Source organism: Ursus americanus, chromosome 4 (assembly GCF_024610735.1).
Source record: "Ursus americanus isolate L20-20 chromosome 4, mUrsAme1.1.p, whole genome shotgun sequence".
NCBI classification, from domain to species: domain Eukaryota; kingdom Metazoa; phylum Chordata; class Mammalia; order Carnivora; family Ursidae; genus Ursus; species Ursus americanus.
In genome coordinates this window covers 21,458,175-21,471,664 of record NC_142130.1, presented here as the reverse complement: position 1 = coordinate 21,471,664, position 13,490 = coordinate 21,458,175, and the positions used below count along the sequence as shown (strand labels likewise).

The window sequence follows — 13,490 nt, the reverse complement described above, 5'->3', positions numbered from 1 at the left end:
AGAGAGAGAAAGAGAGTGCGAGCAGGGGGAGGAGCAGAGGGAGAGGGATAAGCAGCTTCACTGAGAGCAGAGCTGCACATGGGGCTTGATTCCATGACCCTGAGATCATGACCTGAGCTGAAATCGAGAGTCAGTTGCTTAGCCTAATGAGCCACCCAGGTGTCCCTCTAATTGTTGGTGTTTTTTTTTTTTAATCTGCATAGTTGCTTTCAAAATTTCCATATCCTTATATAAAACTTTGAATTCTGCTTTTATGTCCCTGACACAGTATGCATTGCCTTATTAACTGTTACACGTAGGAACTCTAACATCTGAGATCCTGGTGGATCCATTTCTGTGGCTTATGGCTTCTGTTGATTCTGAGACACGTTGTTTTGTCTCATGTGCCTTGTGTGCCTGTGTTCCTTCTGGACATGTTACATGAAATGACTATTTTGAAAATTAATTTGAGACCTAGGTTCTTCTTCCAGAGAGGATCCACCTTTCTTCTGCCAGCACCTGAGGGCACTCAGTCCAGGAGCAGGGCTTGAGAATATTCTAGGGGGTGGGCTCTATATATAAGCAAAGGATGGGCTTATACTAGGTTTCCACCTTGACAGACAGTGGCCACCAACTGTGTCCTTCCAGCTCCACATTCTAGATTCTGAGGGTTGGCAGACAGACCCTGTATGCCTTAAGGACACTGTGGAGTGTCCTCACCCCAGAAGCTTGGCCTATTAGCTGCCTTCTCCCAGACAACGAGACAAGGAGCAAAGTCTCACCCATTTAGGCTCTTACCCCTCCCAGTTCCTCTCTATTAATTCATTTTATTTTATTTTATTTTATTTTATTTTATTTTATTTTATTTTAATTTTTGGTTAGGTCTTCAATGTTATTAAGACGGTTTGGGGTCTCCTCTAACTTCTGTCATTTCTTTAGAGGGAGAATGGTTTGTACCCTAGTCAGGGAAAGCAGATGCCAGGAAATTGTTAATATCCTTAGTACCATTTCTTTCCTGGATGAAATTAGATCCTTCCTTTTATTCATCCACAGTTGAACTTTATATGGGAAGGCATATAATATGGATAGCAATTTGTAACTAGCCGCTGGAGATGGCCTAACACATGCCCCTAGGTCCACTAGAGGGCTCTGGGCCCAGCCAGGAGGCCATCTTCCTGTCTCCCTAACCATCCATCAGGATATATGAGCATGGCTGGAGTGATTCCTGGCTTCTGGTGTGCTAATCTGATATGGATTTGATCCCAAGGTCCATATAAGTGGGTGGACAGGCTCTTCTATGATGTGAGCAGACCTCTTTGAAGGGAGCCACCTGGGAAAGGGGCCTGTTCTTAGGTGGGTAACATTTACTCAGACATGATGCCTTCGCCTGAAGCCTGCTCTGATTTCCCCATATGGACAGGGGTCTCTCCCTGCCTTGTCTCACGTGGCCCATTCTCAGTGCCTGCTATGGAGTCCACAGTCTTCCCTGTGTGATCAAGATTTTACGTACACATCATGCTTTCTTTTGTGGTTGTGGTTGTTTTTGTCTGTTTCATTTTATTTGCTTTGGTTGGAGAGGCTTGAATTACTTCTATAGCTCAGTCCGTGCCATATACCCAGTCCTTCAGTTATTTTATTGACTAATGTGTCCTCTTTTGTCCCTCTTCTCTATTCTCATTCCTCTTTCTCTACAGGTCATTCTTACTGTATTTTTTTAAAGATTTATTTATTTATTTATTTATTTATTTATTTATTTATTTATGAGACAGAGAGAAAGAGCGAGCGGGGGAGGGACAGAGGAAGAGGGACAAGTAGACTCCCTGTTCAGTGGGGCTTGATCCCAGGACTCCAGGATCATGGCCCAAGTCAAAGGCAGGTGCCCAACCAACTGAGCCATCCAGGTGCCCCCATTCTTTTTGTATTAATGGTCATCTTCGGGGGTTTTTTAACTTTTTTTTTTTTTTTTTTGAGAGTGAGGGAAACAGAGTGAGCGAGTGAGTGGGGAGGAGCAGAGGGAGAGAGAGAATCCCAAGCAGACTCCATGCCCAGTGCAGAGCCTGACGCGGGGCTCGATCTCAGGACCCTGAGATCATGACCTGAGCCTAAATCGAGTCAGATGCTTAACTGATTGAGCCACCCAGGCACCCCAATTGTCATCTTTATTTGTATGTGTTCTTGTAAAATGTGCTATTATATAATATGTCTTCTTATGTCTCCCCCTGTCTACGCTTGTAACATTCAACCCTGTTGCCGTGTAACACCTAACTCAAGGCATCTAACCTCTCTGTAACACCCGGTCGTGTGCCCTGGCTCCACTCTCCCAGCCGCGGACACTCAGGTTACCTCTAACTACTAGCCACTACAGAAACATGCTACAAGGAACTTCTTTATAAGTGTTCCCTTATGTGTTTGTATGATGATTTCCCCGGGTTGTACACCCAGGAGCAGGATTGCTAGGTCATGGGGCATGCAAATGTAGGACTCAGCTTAACCAAGTAGAACCAGACTCCTTTCCAGAGTGGCTGTACCCATCTACACTTCCATCAGTGATACGTGATTGCTTTCTATGTCACCAAATCCCCTCCAACTCAGCGTTACCCTGCTTTTGAATGGTTGCCAGCCGAACAGGTGCCAAACGATAACTCATAAAGCTTTGAATTTGATTTGTGTTTCTCCAATTATCAGGGATTTGAGCATCTGGCTGTATCCTTAGTAGCTTCTTGTGTTTCTCTTCTGTGGTTTGCCTGTCCATATCCTTTGCCCATTTTTTTTTAAAGATTTTATTTATTTATTTGACAGAGGGAGACAGCCAGCGAGAGAGGGAACACAAGCAGGGGGAGTGGGAGAGGAAGAAGCAGGCTCCCAGCAGAGAAGCCTGATGTGGGGCTCGATCCCAGAACGCTGGGATCACGCCCTGAGCCAAAGGCAGACGCTTAACGACTGCACCACCCAGGTGCCCCCCTTGCCCATTTTTCTATTGAAGTTTCTGATTTTTTTTTTCTCCTTACTGATCAGCAGGAAAGGAGGGCAGATAGGGAGGGGAAAGGAAAGGAGGAAGAGAGACAACCAAACACACCTTTATCTGACATGATGGAGCTGGGGTCAGGTAAAGATGAACCCCCTCACCTTAGACAGAGCTCTTGGCCTGAAATCATAGAAATGATCTCTGGTGGATTTTAGCAGAAAGGGGATTTATTAAAGGGATGATTTGGAGGGCTAAGGGCCAGGGCAGAGTCTAGGGCAGGTGGTTAGGGTCTGTGCCCACTTCAAGAGAGGCCACTAAGGACCAACCTGGCATTTCCAGCTTCTTGTGGGAAGCTGAGCTCTGCCTCCCATGTGCCCATTAGGTGGGAGAATTCCTTAAACAGAGGAAGGGGGTTCAGATGCCGGGCAGTCAAACAGAATAACTGTCCACTAAGCTCCTCCTCTCCTGTACCCATCTGTGTCCTCTGGACTATGTGGGCCTGGGGTATATTTGGGAAAACAAGAACTTAAACTTTGTTAATAGAATACAGAGATATCTGATACCCTAGGGGTCCCTGACATGAGCCACTGTAGGAAAGAATAATACGACACCACAGAGAATGCTTGCTACAAAGGAGGAAGGCATCTCACATGCAAACCCCACTCATCTTCAAATTCTGGGGGCCCAAGGGACTTAGTGGTTTTAGAAAAACGGGGAGGCTGGTCCTCGACCTTACCTGAACCCAGCCTACTATAACCGTAGGTATGTACTTTGAGAAGATAGGCTGGTGGAGGGCCTAAGACAGGGGCCTCACAGAATGTTAGAGACCTGTAGAGCCCATAGAATCTTCCTGTGAGGCCCCTCCGGAGGAAAAATAGCTGTTTCTGTCTCACTTGGCACAAGCATCCTTCCCCAGGGGAGAACTGGCAGAGATCTAGACCAAGCAAGACCAGGGCCCACCTAGCTGTCAAGGCCGTTCTCTGTGGAGCCCCAGCCCCAGAGACCCAGCACAGCTGGCAAGAGCGGTGATGGTGATGGCGACATCACAGGCCAAGAAAGGGCAGGAAGGGGGTGGTCCAGGTGTTGCAGCTTTTCAGGGGGCTACCGAGGGCAGCAGCTGGAGAGTCAGTGCCCAGCAAGCAGCGGGGACAGTTCATCTGCACGTGACCGGCAATGTACTGGCAGAGTAACCAGAGCTGACTCTTGGGCAGTGACAGTCCATAATCATCCTTAATGTAGGCGCTGAAGGGAAACTCAACAAGATTCTAAGAACCTCTGAGAAAAACTGGAGGCTAAGAGCCATTAAAATGTAGATGCTCACGCTGGACTTACAGCCCCAGGCTGGTGAAACCTGGTGTACTGGTACCACGGTCATAATAATGAACATAATGGTCATGTTGTGTACCTTTCTTGTGTCTTAGCTTAATGTCTGGCTGAAACAGAGGCATGAATGAAAGCACAGGGAGCAAAGTAGTGTGATCAAGGCACGTTCTTCTGTCCCCTGTGAGCACCTACCTGAAAGGTGAGCCCACATATTCAGCCGTTGTTGGGCTCTCCTCGCGCTCCTGGCAGCATAGACAGTGCTTGCATTCCCTGTGAAAAGTCCTGGGCTCTTCTCCTCGGGGCTGGTTTCCTGCCCTACTGGGACAATGTCCTACACCAAGAGACATGAGGACAGAGGTGATGGCAGCAGGTACCTGTGGAAGAGGTGGGAGAAGCTGTTACCTTCTTTTTTTTTTTTAAAGATTTTATTTATTTATTTGATAGACAGAGAGACAGCCAGCGAGAGAGGGAACACAAGCAGGGGGAGTGGGAGAGGGAGAAGCAGGCTCCCAGCGAGGAGCCTGATGCGGGGCTCGATCCCAGAACGCCAGGATCACGCCCTGAGCCGAAGGCAGACGCTTAACAACTGAGCCACCCAGGCGCCCCAAAGCTGTTACCTTCTTAATAACATCCTTACTAAGTTCTTCTGTCCTCCAAGGATAAGCAGATGGTGACAGTGGACTGGGAAGAGCCCGAGGTGCTGGTCCCACTGCACGCCCTGGGGCAAGCAGGTCACCGTGTTTAGCATTCTTCCTGCTGAGCTCCCGGTGGCTGTAATTAACATGCATGGCTAGCACAGCAGCACAATGAAGCTGGGCTGGGCAGCCATGACCATGGCCTTTGACATAGCCTGTCGGTCAACTCCCTGGTCACTTCAGCCATGTGTGATGATGTGTCTTCCAGCCACTGGAGACCCTGGGCTTCCTCACCACCTTGTGCTGGCACCTGACCTTAAAGGCTTCCATGCCGGCACTGTCCACAGCCTCTGGCACCACAGGTGCTCCTCCAGCAAAGGGCAGCTATCGGGTCCACCATGCCCCACGGGCCGCAGCGGAGAGCACGAGCAGCTCAAGGCAGAGGTCATGCTGCAGGATGGCGCGTCCAGGCTCAGAGCTATTCTTTGAGGATGCCCACTGGTGGGCAGACTGAAGTGTCCTGAGAGCCAGGTTGACTCCCTATCTATCCCATGAGCCATGTTCTTATGTGCCTGGGGCTTTTAGCTTCTGGATGGTTTCAGGGTCTTTCAGTCTATCTGTCTCATTGTGCAAAGGTGGTTTCTGGGCCTCTCTGGGAGGTCAGCAGCAGAGACAGAGGCTCTCTCCTGACAGGTTTGAGGGTTCTAGAGGATGGGCTGATATGGAGGGCTGGAAGGAATAAGGGAAGGCCCATGGAGAGTGAGCCCCTGGACAAGTCTCTCCAGTTCTCACTGGCGTGATTTCTTTGAGGAGGTTTAGGACGAAGAGTGTGTGAGGCACTGTATTCGCACGTGCTCACCACCGACAGTGTGCCTGTGTGTCTGCGTGTTTCTGGGTCCTCTTTGAAAACACTGCTAACAGATTAAATTCCAAAACTGCCCTCTGGGGTGCAGAGAATGGGTAGGTGAGAGAATTCTCTATATTGATCCATACTGAAGAAAGTCTGGATGGAAAGAGTCAAGCAACATTCTTGGGCATGAGATTATTGGTGGGCTTCTTCTTTCTTCTTAATGTGAATTTTTTATTGAAGCATAACTTTAATACAGGAAAGTACCCAAATCACAAGTATACAGCTCCATAGCTCTCCCCCAAGTCACCTGCGTAACCCGCACCTAATCAAAAGAATTTCGCCAGAATTCCCAAAGCCCCCTCAGGAGTCCTCCCGGTCACTCCGCCTCATGCTAACCACTATCCTGACTTCTAACATCTTGGGTTAGTTTTGCCAGTTTGGGGACTTTATATGAATAGAATTTCAAGTCACTAAAGGACTTTTAAGAACAAAATATCTAATAGCCAGTATCGTTTTGCTTTGGGTGACGTTAGACCCAATCATCATCCTCACACATACAATAAAGCCCGAGGCGCAGATAAACACCTTTTGTAAGCATTTTTGTTTTGTTTTGTTTTCCAAAGGGTAAAGGTGGGAATCAATGAAAGGGGGCTGAGTCTCCCCTCTGGGTCAGTGCAAAGCAGAGCAAAGGGCGCTGCTGCAAAGCACGTCTGCAAGTGTGGACACAGCCAGAGCAGAATGCAGACTCTCAGAGTCAGACAGGAGCAGAGCCCCAGCCCTGGAACTTTCGAGAACCTTGGACAGAGCGTTGGACTTCCCCCACCCCAGAGTGTGGGACAGGGCTTGAGGAAATTCATATACATTTCAAAAGACAGAGTGGCTTCTGCTCACGTTTGGTTTACAAAGTAGATAAGCATTTCATTAGAGAATATATGAAGAACTCGTCATCCCCACGGACACATGGTCATCCCTATTTGATGTTAACTGGCTGGTTATTCCTGTGTGACATATACCTGCATGAGTCAGAAGACAGGGCTGAGTCAAACCTAGCATGCCTAAGTCTGGAAGAGAGGAGAGGGAGGCTCCAGCCACAGATATCAGAAGTGACCAGAGAATAAAACCACTGCTGATAGAGATTACCATTCAGCAACCTACACGGAAATGTTGCTACTCAGTGGGGAGGGCATGGAGAGGCTTTCTGGGACCAGTCTTGGGCAGGAGACAGACCAAGTCTTAAAGGAAAAGTGAAAAGTGAAACTTCTTTGCCCCTAGTAGCAGCAACAGTTGAACCATGAACAGCACCCAGCTGAGCCTCCTGGGGAGGCAGGGAGGCCACTCAGTGGAGAGGGCGGGACCCACCTCCCAACAGTAACCCCAAATAGCATACGGTGGTCCTCAACCTGACTGCAAGTTACAATCACCAGGAAGGAGTCTGGCTTTCACCTTTTTTATTGTACATAACACAAAATCTATCGTTTTCACCATTTCTAGGGTGGCATTAAGTACATTCACCCTGTTGTGCAGCCATCACCACCCTCCGTCTCCAGAACTCTTTCATCTTCCTGAACAGAGGCTCTGTATCAGTTAAACAGTAATTCCCATTCCTCTCTCCCCACCCCCCACCTGAGCTCCTGGCACCCACCTTTCTCTTTTCTGTCTCTAGGAATCTGACCACTCTAGACACCTTATATAAGTGGAATCATACAGTATTTGTCTTTTTGTGTCTGCAGGGGAGATTTTAAAAACCTGAACCCCAGACCAATTAAATCAGAACTTCCAGGGTAGGGCCCAAACATTTCAAAAGCTCCCTGATGATTCTAACGGGCAGCCTTGAAAAGTACCGGGTTAGAAGGTATAAATCAAATTTACCCTCAGGAACCCCTTCGAATAGCAAACACATCTCAGCACCTGCTGCCTGATGCTGAAAATTCCTTTTGTCCTGGGCAAAGCTAAGGATTTTCTTTCTTCAACTGGAGATGAGGGGCTTAAAATGACTGATTGAGATATCACAGTGACTGAAACTCATCTGCTAAAGATTAATCTATCAGTCAACAAGCGTAAGTGAGTATCAGCCACTGCCTCCTTTTGAAAGCCAGGATGACTCAGAAGGTAGCAGATGATAAGTAACTGTCCACTTGGAAGATGGAGAGAGACAGCCACACAAGGGACTCATGGTCACTTTGTGTGTGAGAGCTGGGAGGGGATGATAAAAGTTAGCCTTGCTTACCCTAGTTACCCTCAGGATCAACCCATCTGTATACTTGCCCAGTTTACTGGAACAGGACCACTGTGACATATGGTTCCCATCAACTGTATTTTTGCATGATTCTTGATACACCGCCCCCCCCGCCGGCCTTTTAATTTAACCACACCGACTTCATTACAAAGGAACTTCACTTATATGAGTTCTCACTGAGGCATGACCAGTGCCTTGTTCAAGGAAGACCTCCTTGTGTTGCTTGTTTCTTCAGAACTAGAAATACATAGAAAACAATCAGGTAGATCAGAGAGACAGAGAGACGAGACAGGGAGATTAGATGCCAACATATGTAAAATGACAGAACAACAGGGAAGATCACACCAAAATTATGATATTGTTTCCCATTCTGAAGGGAGGGAGGCATGGGAATGAGACTGGAAAGATCTGAATGTCTATTTTTCTAAACCCTGGAAAGAAACATGACAAAATATTAACACCTGTTCATTCTGCACTGGCATTTGTTATATTACTTTTTAGTAAAAAGTTCCACTTTTTACTTTTCCTTTAAGATTTGGTCTGTCTGCTACCCAAGACTGGTCCTAGAAAGCCTCTCCTGTCTTTGTGCTTTTCAGTCTTTAAACGATGTCAATATACATGTGTCTATACAAATAATTGTACACATGAATATACATGTATAAAGAAATGCCAGTGACTGAGGAGAGCTCTTACAAAATTTTTCAAGTTGACAGTTTTGTCATAAAATTAAATTACTAAAGCCTCATAGAACATTTGAAAAATACCCAAAAAAGACACAAATTAATATTCCCCATAAAACTACCATGTAGAAAATGTATTCATATCCAAGCTTTTTCTCCATGCATTAAACAATTGCATCATTGATTTAAAATAATCAGATAGTTTCTGATTATGAAAATACTCACTCATTGTAATATGCAGAAAAAGATAAATAAGGAAAGACAAATTACTTATGGTCTTACTACCTGAAGTGTCCCCAACAAGGTTCTCAATGGCAAAAACCAAAATGTGATACTGGTTAGAAAGAGAAGGACATAACTGGAAAGATTGGAAATAGGATACATTGTCAATAAGGAGTTGTTTTTACCAGGGTCTTTGCTTTCATTCAACTCCTCCTCTAGGTCTTCATGTGATAAAGTTATCCAAATGTTTAGTCAGATATTGCATGGCTGGACCCTAATGCCAATTTGATCTTGGTTTAAATGTTATTTCTTTTATGGATCAATCTGAAGGATTCACTCACTATTGCAATTGCCTTAATTTTTTTTTTTTGAGGGAGGAGGGCTTATTATTTAACACCCTCTACCATTTTTTTCTTGTTTACTTGTATATTCATTTGTTCCTTGTCTCTCTTCTTCACTGTTGTATCCTCAGGACCTAGAAGTGTCTGACATTATTAATATTATTATTGAATGAAAAAAGAGCCTTTGGTGATCTTGCCTACATAAAATTGTGGAAGTATCTTCCTTTAACTACCATTAGATATGGAGCCTAAGAAGGCAACCTGGTGAGGCACCTGTTTTTCATCTACACCTCTTCCTCCCCACCTCCTTATATGGCTGCAATTCTATATCCCTGTGTTAATCAGAACCACTTGCCACAGTCATTACCATATCGGTTTTTGCCTGTTTGCCTCATACCTTGAGGAGCCTGAAATATACATGTGACTGCTTCAGCTTCCGGTTCAGTGAAATCATCAATGTGTCCTTTGGTGGGTATATTCTTCCCTTGGATACTAAAAATTTTAAATTCTCAGGGTCCAGTGTTGTTAGAATAAGAAAAAAATATTTTAGGGGTGCCTGCGTGGCTCAGTTGGTTAAATGTCTGCCTTCGGCTTGGGTCATGATCTCAGGGTCCTGGGATCGGGCCCCACATGGGGCTCTCTGCTCAACAGGGAGCTTGCTTCTCCCTCTGCCTGCCTTTCTGCCTGCTTGTGCGCGCTCTCTCTCTCTCTGTCAAATAAATAAGTAAATAACATCTTTTAAAAAAAGGGAAAAAAAGAAAAAATATTTTAGATAGCCATTTACTATTGCAGTAGCCTTAACATTTTTTAGCTTCTCATTTATCATTCTTTTTTTAAAAGATGTTATTTATTTATTTATTTGAGAGTGAGAGAATGAGCAAGTGCGGGGGGCAGGGGGAAGAGGGATAAGTAGACTCCACACTGAGTGCAGAGCCCAACATGGGGCTCGGGGCTGGATCTCACAACCCTGAGATCATGACCTGAGCTGAAACCAGGAGTTGGAGGCTTAACCGACTGAGCCACAAGCGCCCCTCATTTATCATTCTTTACCACTTTTCCCATTTGGCAACGGCGAGTGTAAGAACTACATTATCCTCTGTGAAGAGAAGTCTGTGTTGTTAAGGCTACAGATAGGCTCCACCTTTCCTAGCTCTATTGGCTGCTTGCAGTTTTTCTTGAATGACTAGCCGCTTTACGCCCTTTGCCCATTTTTCTACTGAGGTGTTCATTTTTAACTTTTTGATTTGTAAGAGCTCTTTATATTGTAAGGAGACTAACACTTCGTCACATATAGAGTAAAATTTTACAGTTTCTTTTTCTCTTGAAATTAATTTTTTTAAAGATTCATGAACTTTTTTTGAGATTTTATTTATTTATTTGAGAGAGAGAGAGTGAGCGAGAGAGAGAGAGAGAGAGCAGATGAGCTGGGGTAGAGGGAGAGGAAGAGGAGAAGCAGACTCCCAGCTGAGCAGGGAGCCCAACTTGGGGCTCAATTCCAGGACCCCAGGATCATGATCTGAGCTGAAGGCAGATGCTTCACCGACTGAGCCACCCAGGTGCTTCTTGAAATTAATTTTTAATAGTAATTTTAATATGATAAATTATTAATTATAATGTTTAATTTCTATTAATAAAAAACTTTAACATTTTTAACTATAATTAGTTCTTCACTTTTTTTTTAATGGTTCCTGCTTTGGTATTATTCATAGGAATACTTGAACAACTTCATCAACATAGGAATTTAGCAAGGAATGTTAGTAATAACATAGTAAAATTACTAATAATCACTACCATTTATTGAGTATCTATTATGTATCAGACACTTTACATACCTTATTCTATTTGATACAAGAAACCTATGAAGTCATTATTATTCCCATTCTACTGGTCAGGAAACTGAGGCTCAAGAAGACAAAGTTGGGGCGCCTGGGTGGCTCAGTCGTTAAGCATCTGCCTTTGGCTCAGGGTGTGATCCCGGAGTCCTGGGATCAAGCCCCACATCAGGCTCCTCTGCTGGGAGCCTGCATCTTCCTCTCCCACTCCCCCTGCTTGTGTTCCCTCTCTCTCTGGCTGTCTCTCGCTCTGTCAAATAAATAAAGCTGGTTTTTCTTCTATAAAAAAAAAAAAAAGAAGAAGAAGAAGACAAAGTAACTTGCCCATCATCATGCAACTTACAAGTGTTGGAGCTAAAATTCAGTCATGTAGTCATGTGCAAACTCCGGGCTTCGTCAGCAGATGAGTAGATCTGGGTCCCCATCCTGGCTCTGCTGTCCTAGCGGCTCGATGTGATACCCGTGCATGTGGTTTCACCCCTCAGAGCCTTCATGTCACCTATAACATGTGTTTGACAATAACTCTCTCAGAGAGTTGTTGAGGGATTTCAATGAGGGAAAAAAGACATAATATGGCTGGCACCAAGAGACAGGCAAGGTAAGAAAGTCAGCCACCGCCCCTAATTACCTCTTTCCCTCCCCTCTCTTTGTGGAGGGCGGGGCGGAGGGGAGGGAAGAGAAGGGTAAACTCGTGCCTGCAGTGAGGTGCACAGGCTGGACTCCCAAGCTTAGCTGACCTAAGTAAGGAACAGCGCGAGCTGAAGCGCCACATGGCCGAAAGAGATCCCACCCAGGGAGTGGCTCAGATGCTTCTAGCACAGACGTGCGTCCTCTCCTGTGTGGGAGGTAGGGGTGGAGTTGGACCAGGAAGATCTTACCACAGCTTAGAAGCAGCCACTCTGGCTTGTGGGGAGAGCCCTGTGAGGTTGCTTCTCACCTGCCCACTCTCGCTCTGCTGGCCCCAACACACGCACCGAGACCATGGGTACCTTCCAGGGACACCTGCTGGCAGGGATACTGCTCCTCAGCTTCTCTCTCTACTACTCAGTGATGGTGTCCTTGGCCCTGCTACGGGGACAGAGGTTTCTCAGCCCCCCTCTGCACCCAAGGGAGAAGCGAGGACACAGGTGGTGGCAGCTGATAACCGTGCAAGGGGTGATAAAGCTGGTCATCTCCCTGGGTGGCATCATTCCTGAGTTCTTCTACCCCCCAGGAGTAAACCGGATGAGGATAGTAGACTGGGAGGACCCTCGGCGGCCATTCGTGTTCTATGACAACTGGGACCATGTCACCATGTACGGGTTTTTCATGCTCAGCGGCGCGGTGGACATTGTGAGCCAGACGTGTCGAGCGTGGCAGAATGCAAAGCTGGAGCGAGCAGCTGAGGCCCTGGCCTTCTGTGTGCTGACGCTGCTGATGGCTGCCCACCTGGAGAACAAGGGCGCCTTGGAGGTCCGCGTGCATGTGCTCTTCATAGTGCCCACCTTCCTGGTCAGCCTGGTGCTCACCATCGAGGTCTGGGTCCCTGACCAGCCCACGCTCTGGGTGCTCAAGACCTGGATGGGGCTGGTGCTCAGCAGCTGGATGCTGCAGCTCTCGGTGCTGATGTACGTTCCTCCGTCCGGGCAGCCCTGGAGAGCAGAAAACCCCGGGGACCTCGCCTTCCTCACCATCTTCTTCTGCTGGTACCTGGGCTTGGGGGCCGCCATGCTGGCCGCTGTCTACGGGCTCTGCAGCCTCTGGCACCGTCGCTTCTCCTCCTGGACGGAGGTCCCAGGTGCCAAGTACCAGCCGTGTCCCAGAGGCTACGGCAACGAAGAGCTGGAGAAGCTGGGGACAGAGGCCATGCTGCAGGATGGGGGCGTCTAGGTGTAGAACCTGTCTTTGTGCTGTGCCTGTTGTAGCGAGAGTTTGGAAGTGCCTACGGTGCACGTAGCCCGGAAATGCCCTGGGATCGACAATGGGGCTTTCTGTCACAGGGGTCACCTTCCTTGTTCCTAAATAAACCTTCCAGCTTCGGATGTCTTCGATCTGTTACTCTGCTCTCTCCAGGTCTGCCTCTTTCCTGCCTCACGATGTCACTCTTCGCTCTGGTTCCTGACCGTGGACTTACGTGACGTGAGGACAAGGGTAGGGCTTTTCTCTGACAGCTTTTGGGATCCAAGAGGAGGCAACGAAATGAGGAAATAGAGGGAGATGGAGAGTCACTGGGGACTGGGGAGGGTTCTGTCCGTTCGAGGCAGAGCTGGCTTCGTGTGTGCCGCTCAAGCGTTGAAATGTGTGAAAGAGAGGGGGTCCACTTTTGCATAGCGGTGAGGACGTCTGTTTTCTTCCCTTCTCTCTGTTTTATTTACTCCAAGTGCAGCAGCATGAAGAACTTGTTTCACTGTCGCTACAGTTGTTTTTAATCTAAACTGAACGAGGCTA

The 13,490-nt window shown here is 46.9% G+C and overlaps 1 protein-coding gene across 1 annotated transcript; it reads left to right on the top strand.

Annotated features, from left to right (window-relative positions):
• Nucleotides 1-9,506: 9,506 nt before the first annotated feature.
• On the top strand, nucleotides 9,507-13,084 carry LOC123778966 (transmembrane epididymal protein 1A-like). Its single transcript, XM_045776678.2, has one exon. The coding sequence runs from the start codon at nucleotides 12,045-12,047 to the stop codon at nucleotides 12,930-12,932; it is 888 nt and encodes a 295-aa protein (XP_045632634.2). The 5' UTR covers nucleotides 9,507-12,044; the 3' UTR covers nucleotides 12,933-13,084.
• Nucleotides 13,085-13,490: the final 406 nt, after the last annotated feature.

What these genes read in the sequence shown, in the direction of transcription:
- LOC123778966 (XM_045776678.2), top strand. Translation starts at nt 12,045, where the DNA reads ATGGGTACCTTCCAGGGACACCTGCTGGCAGGGATACTGCTCCTCAGC.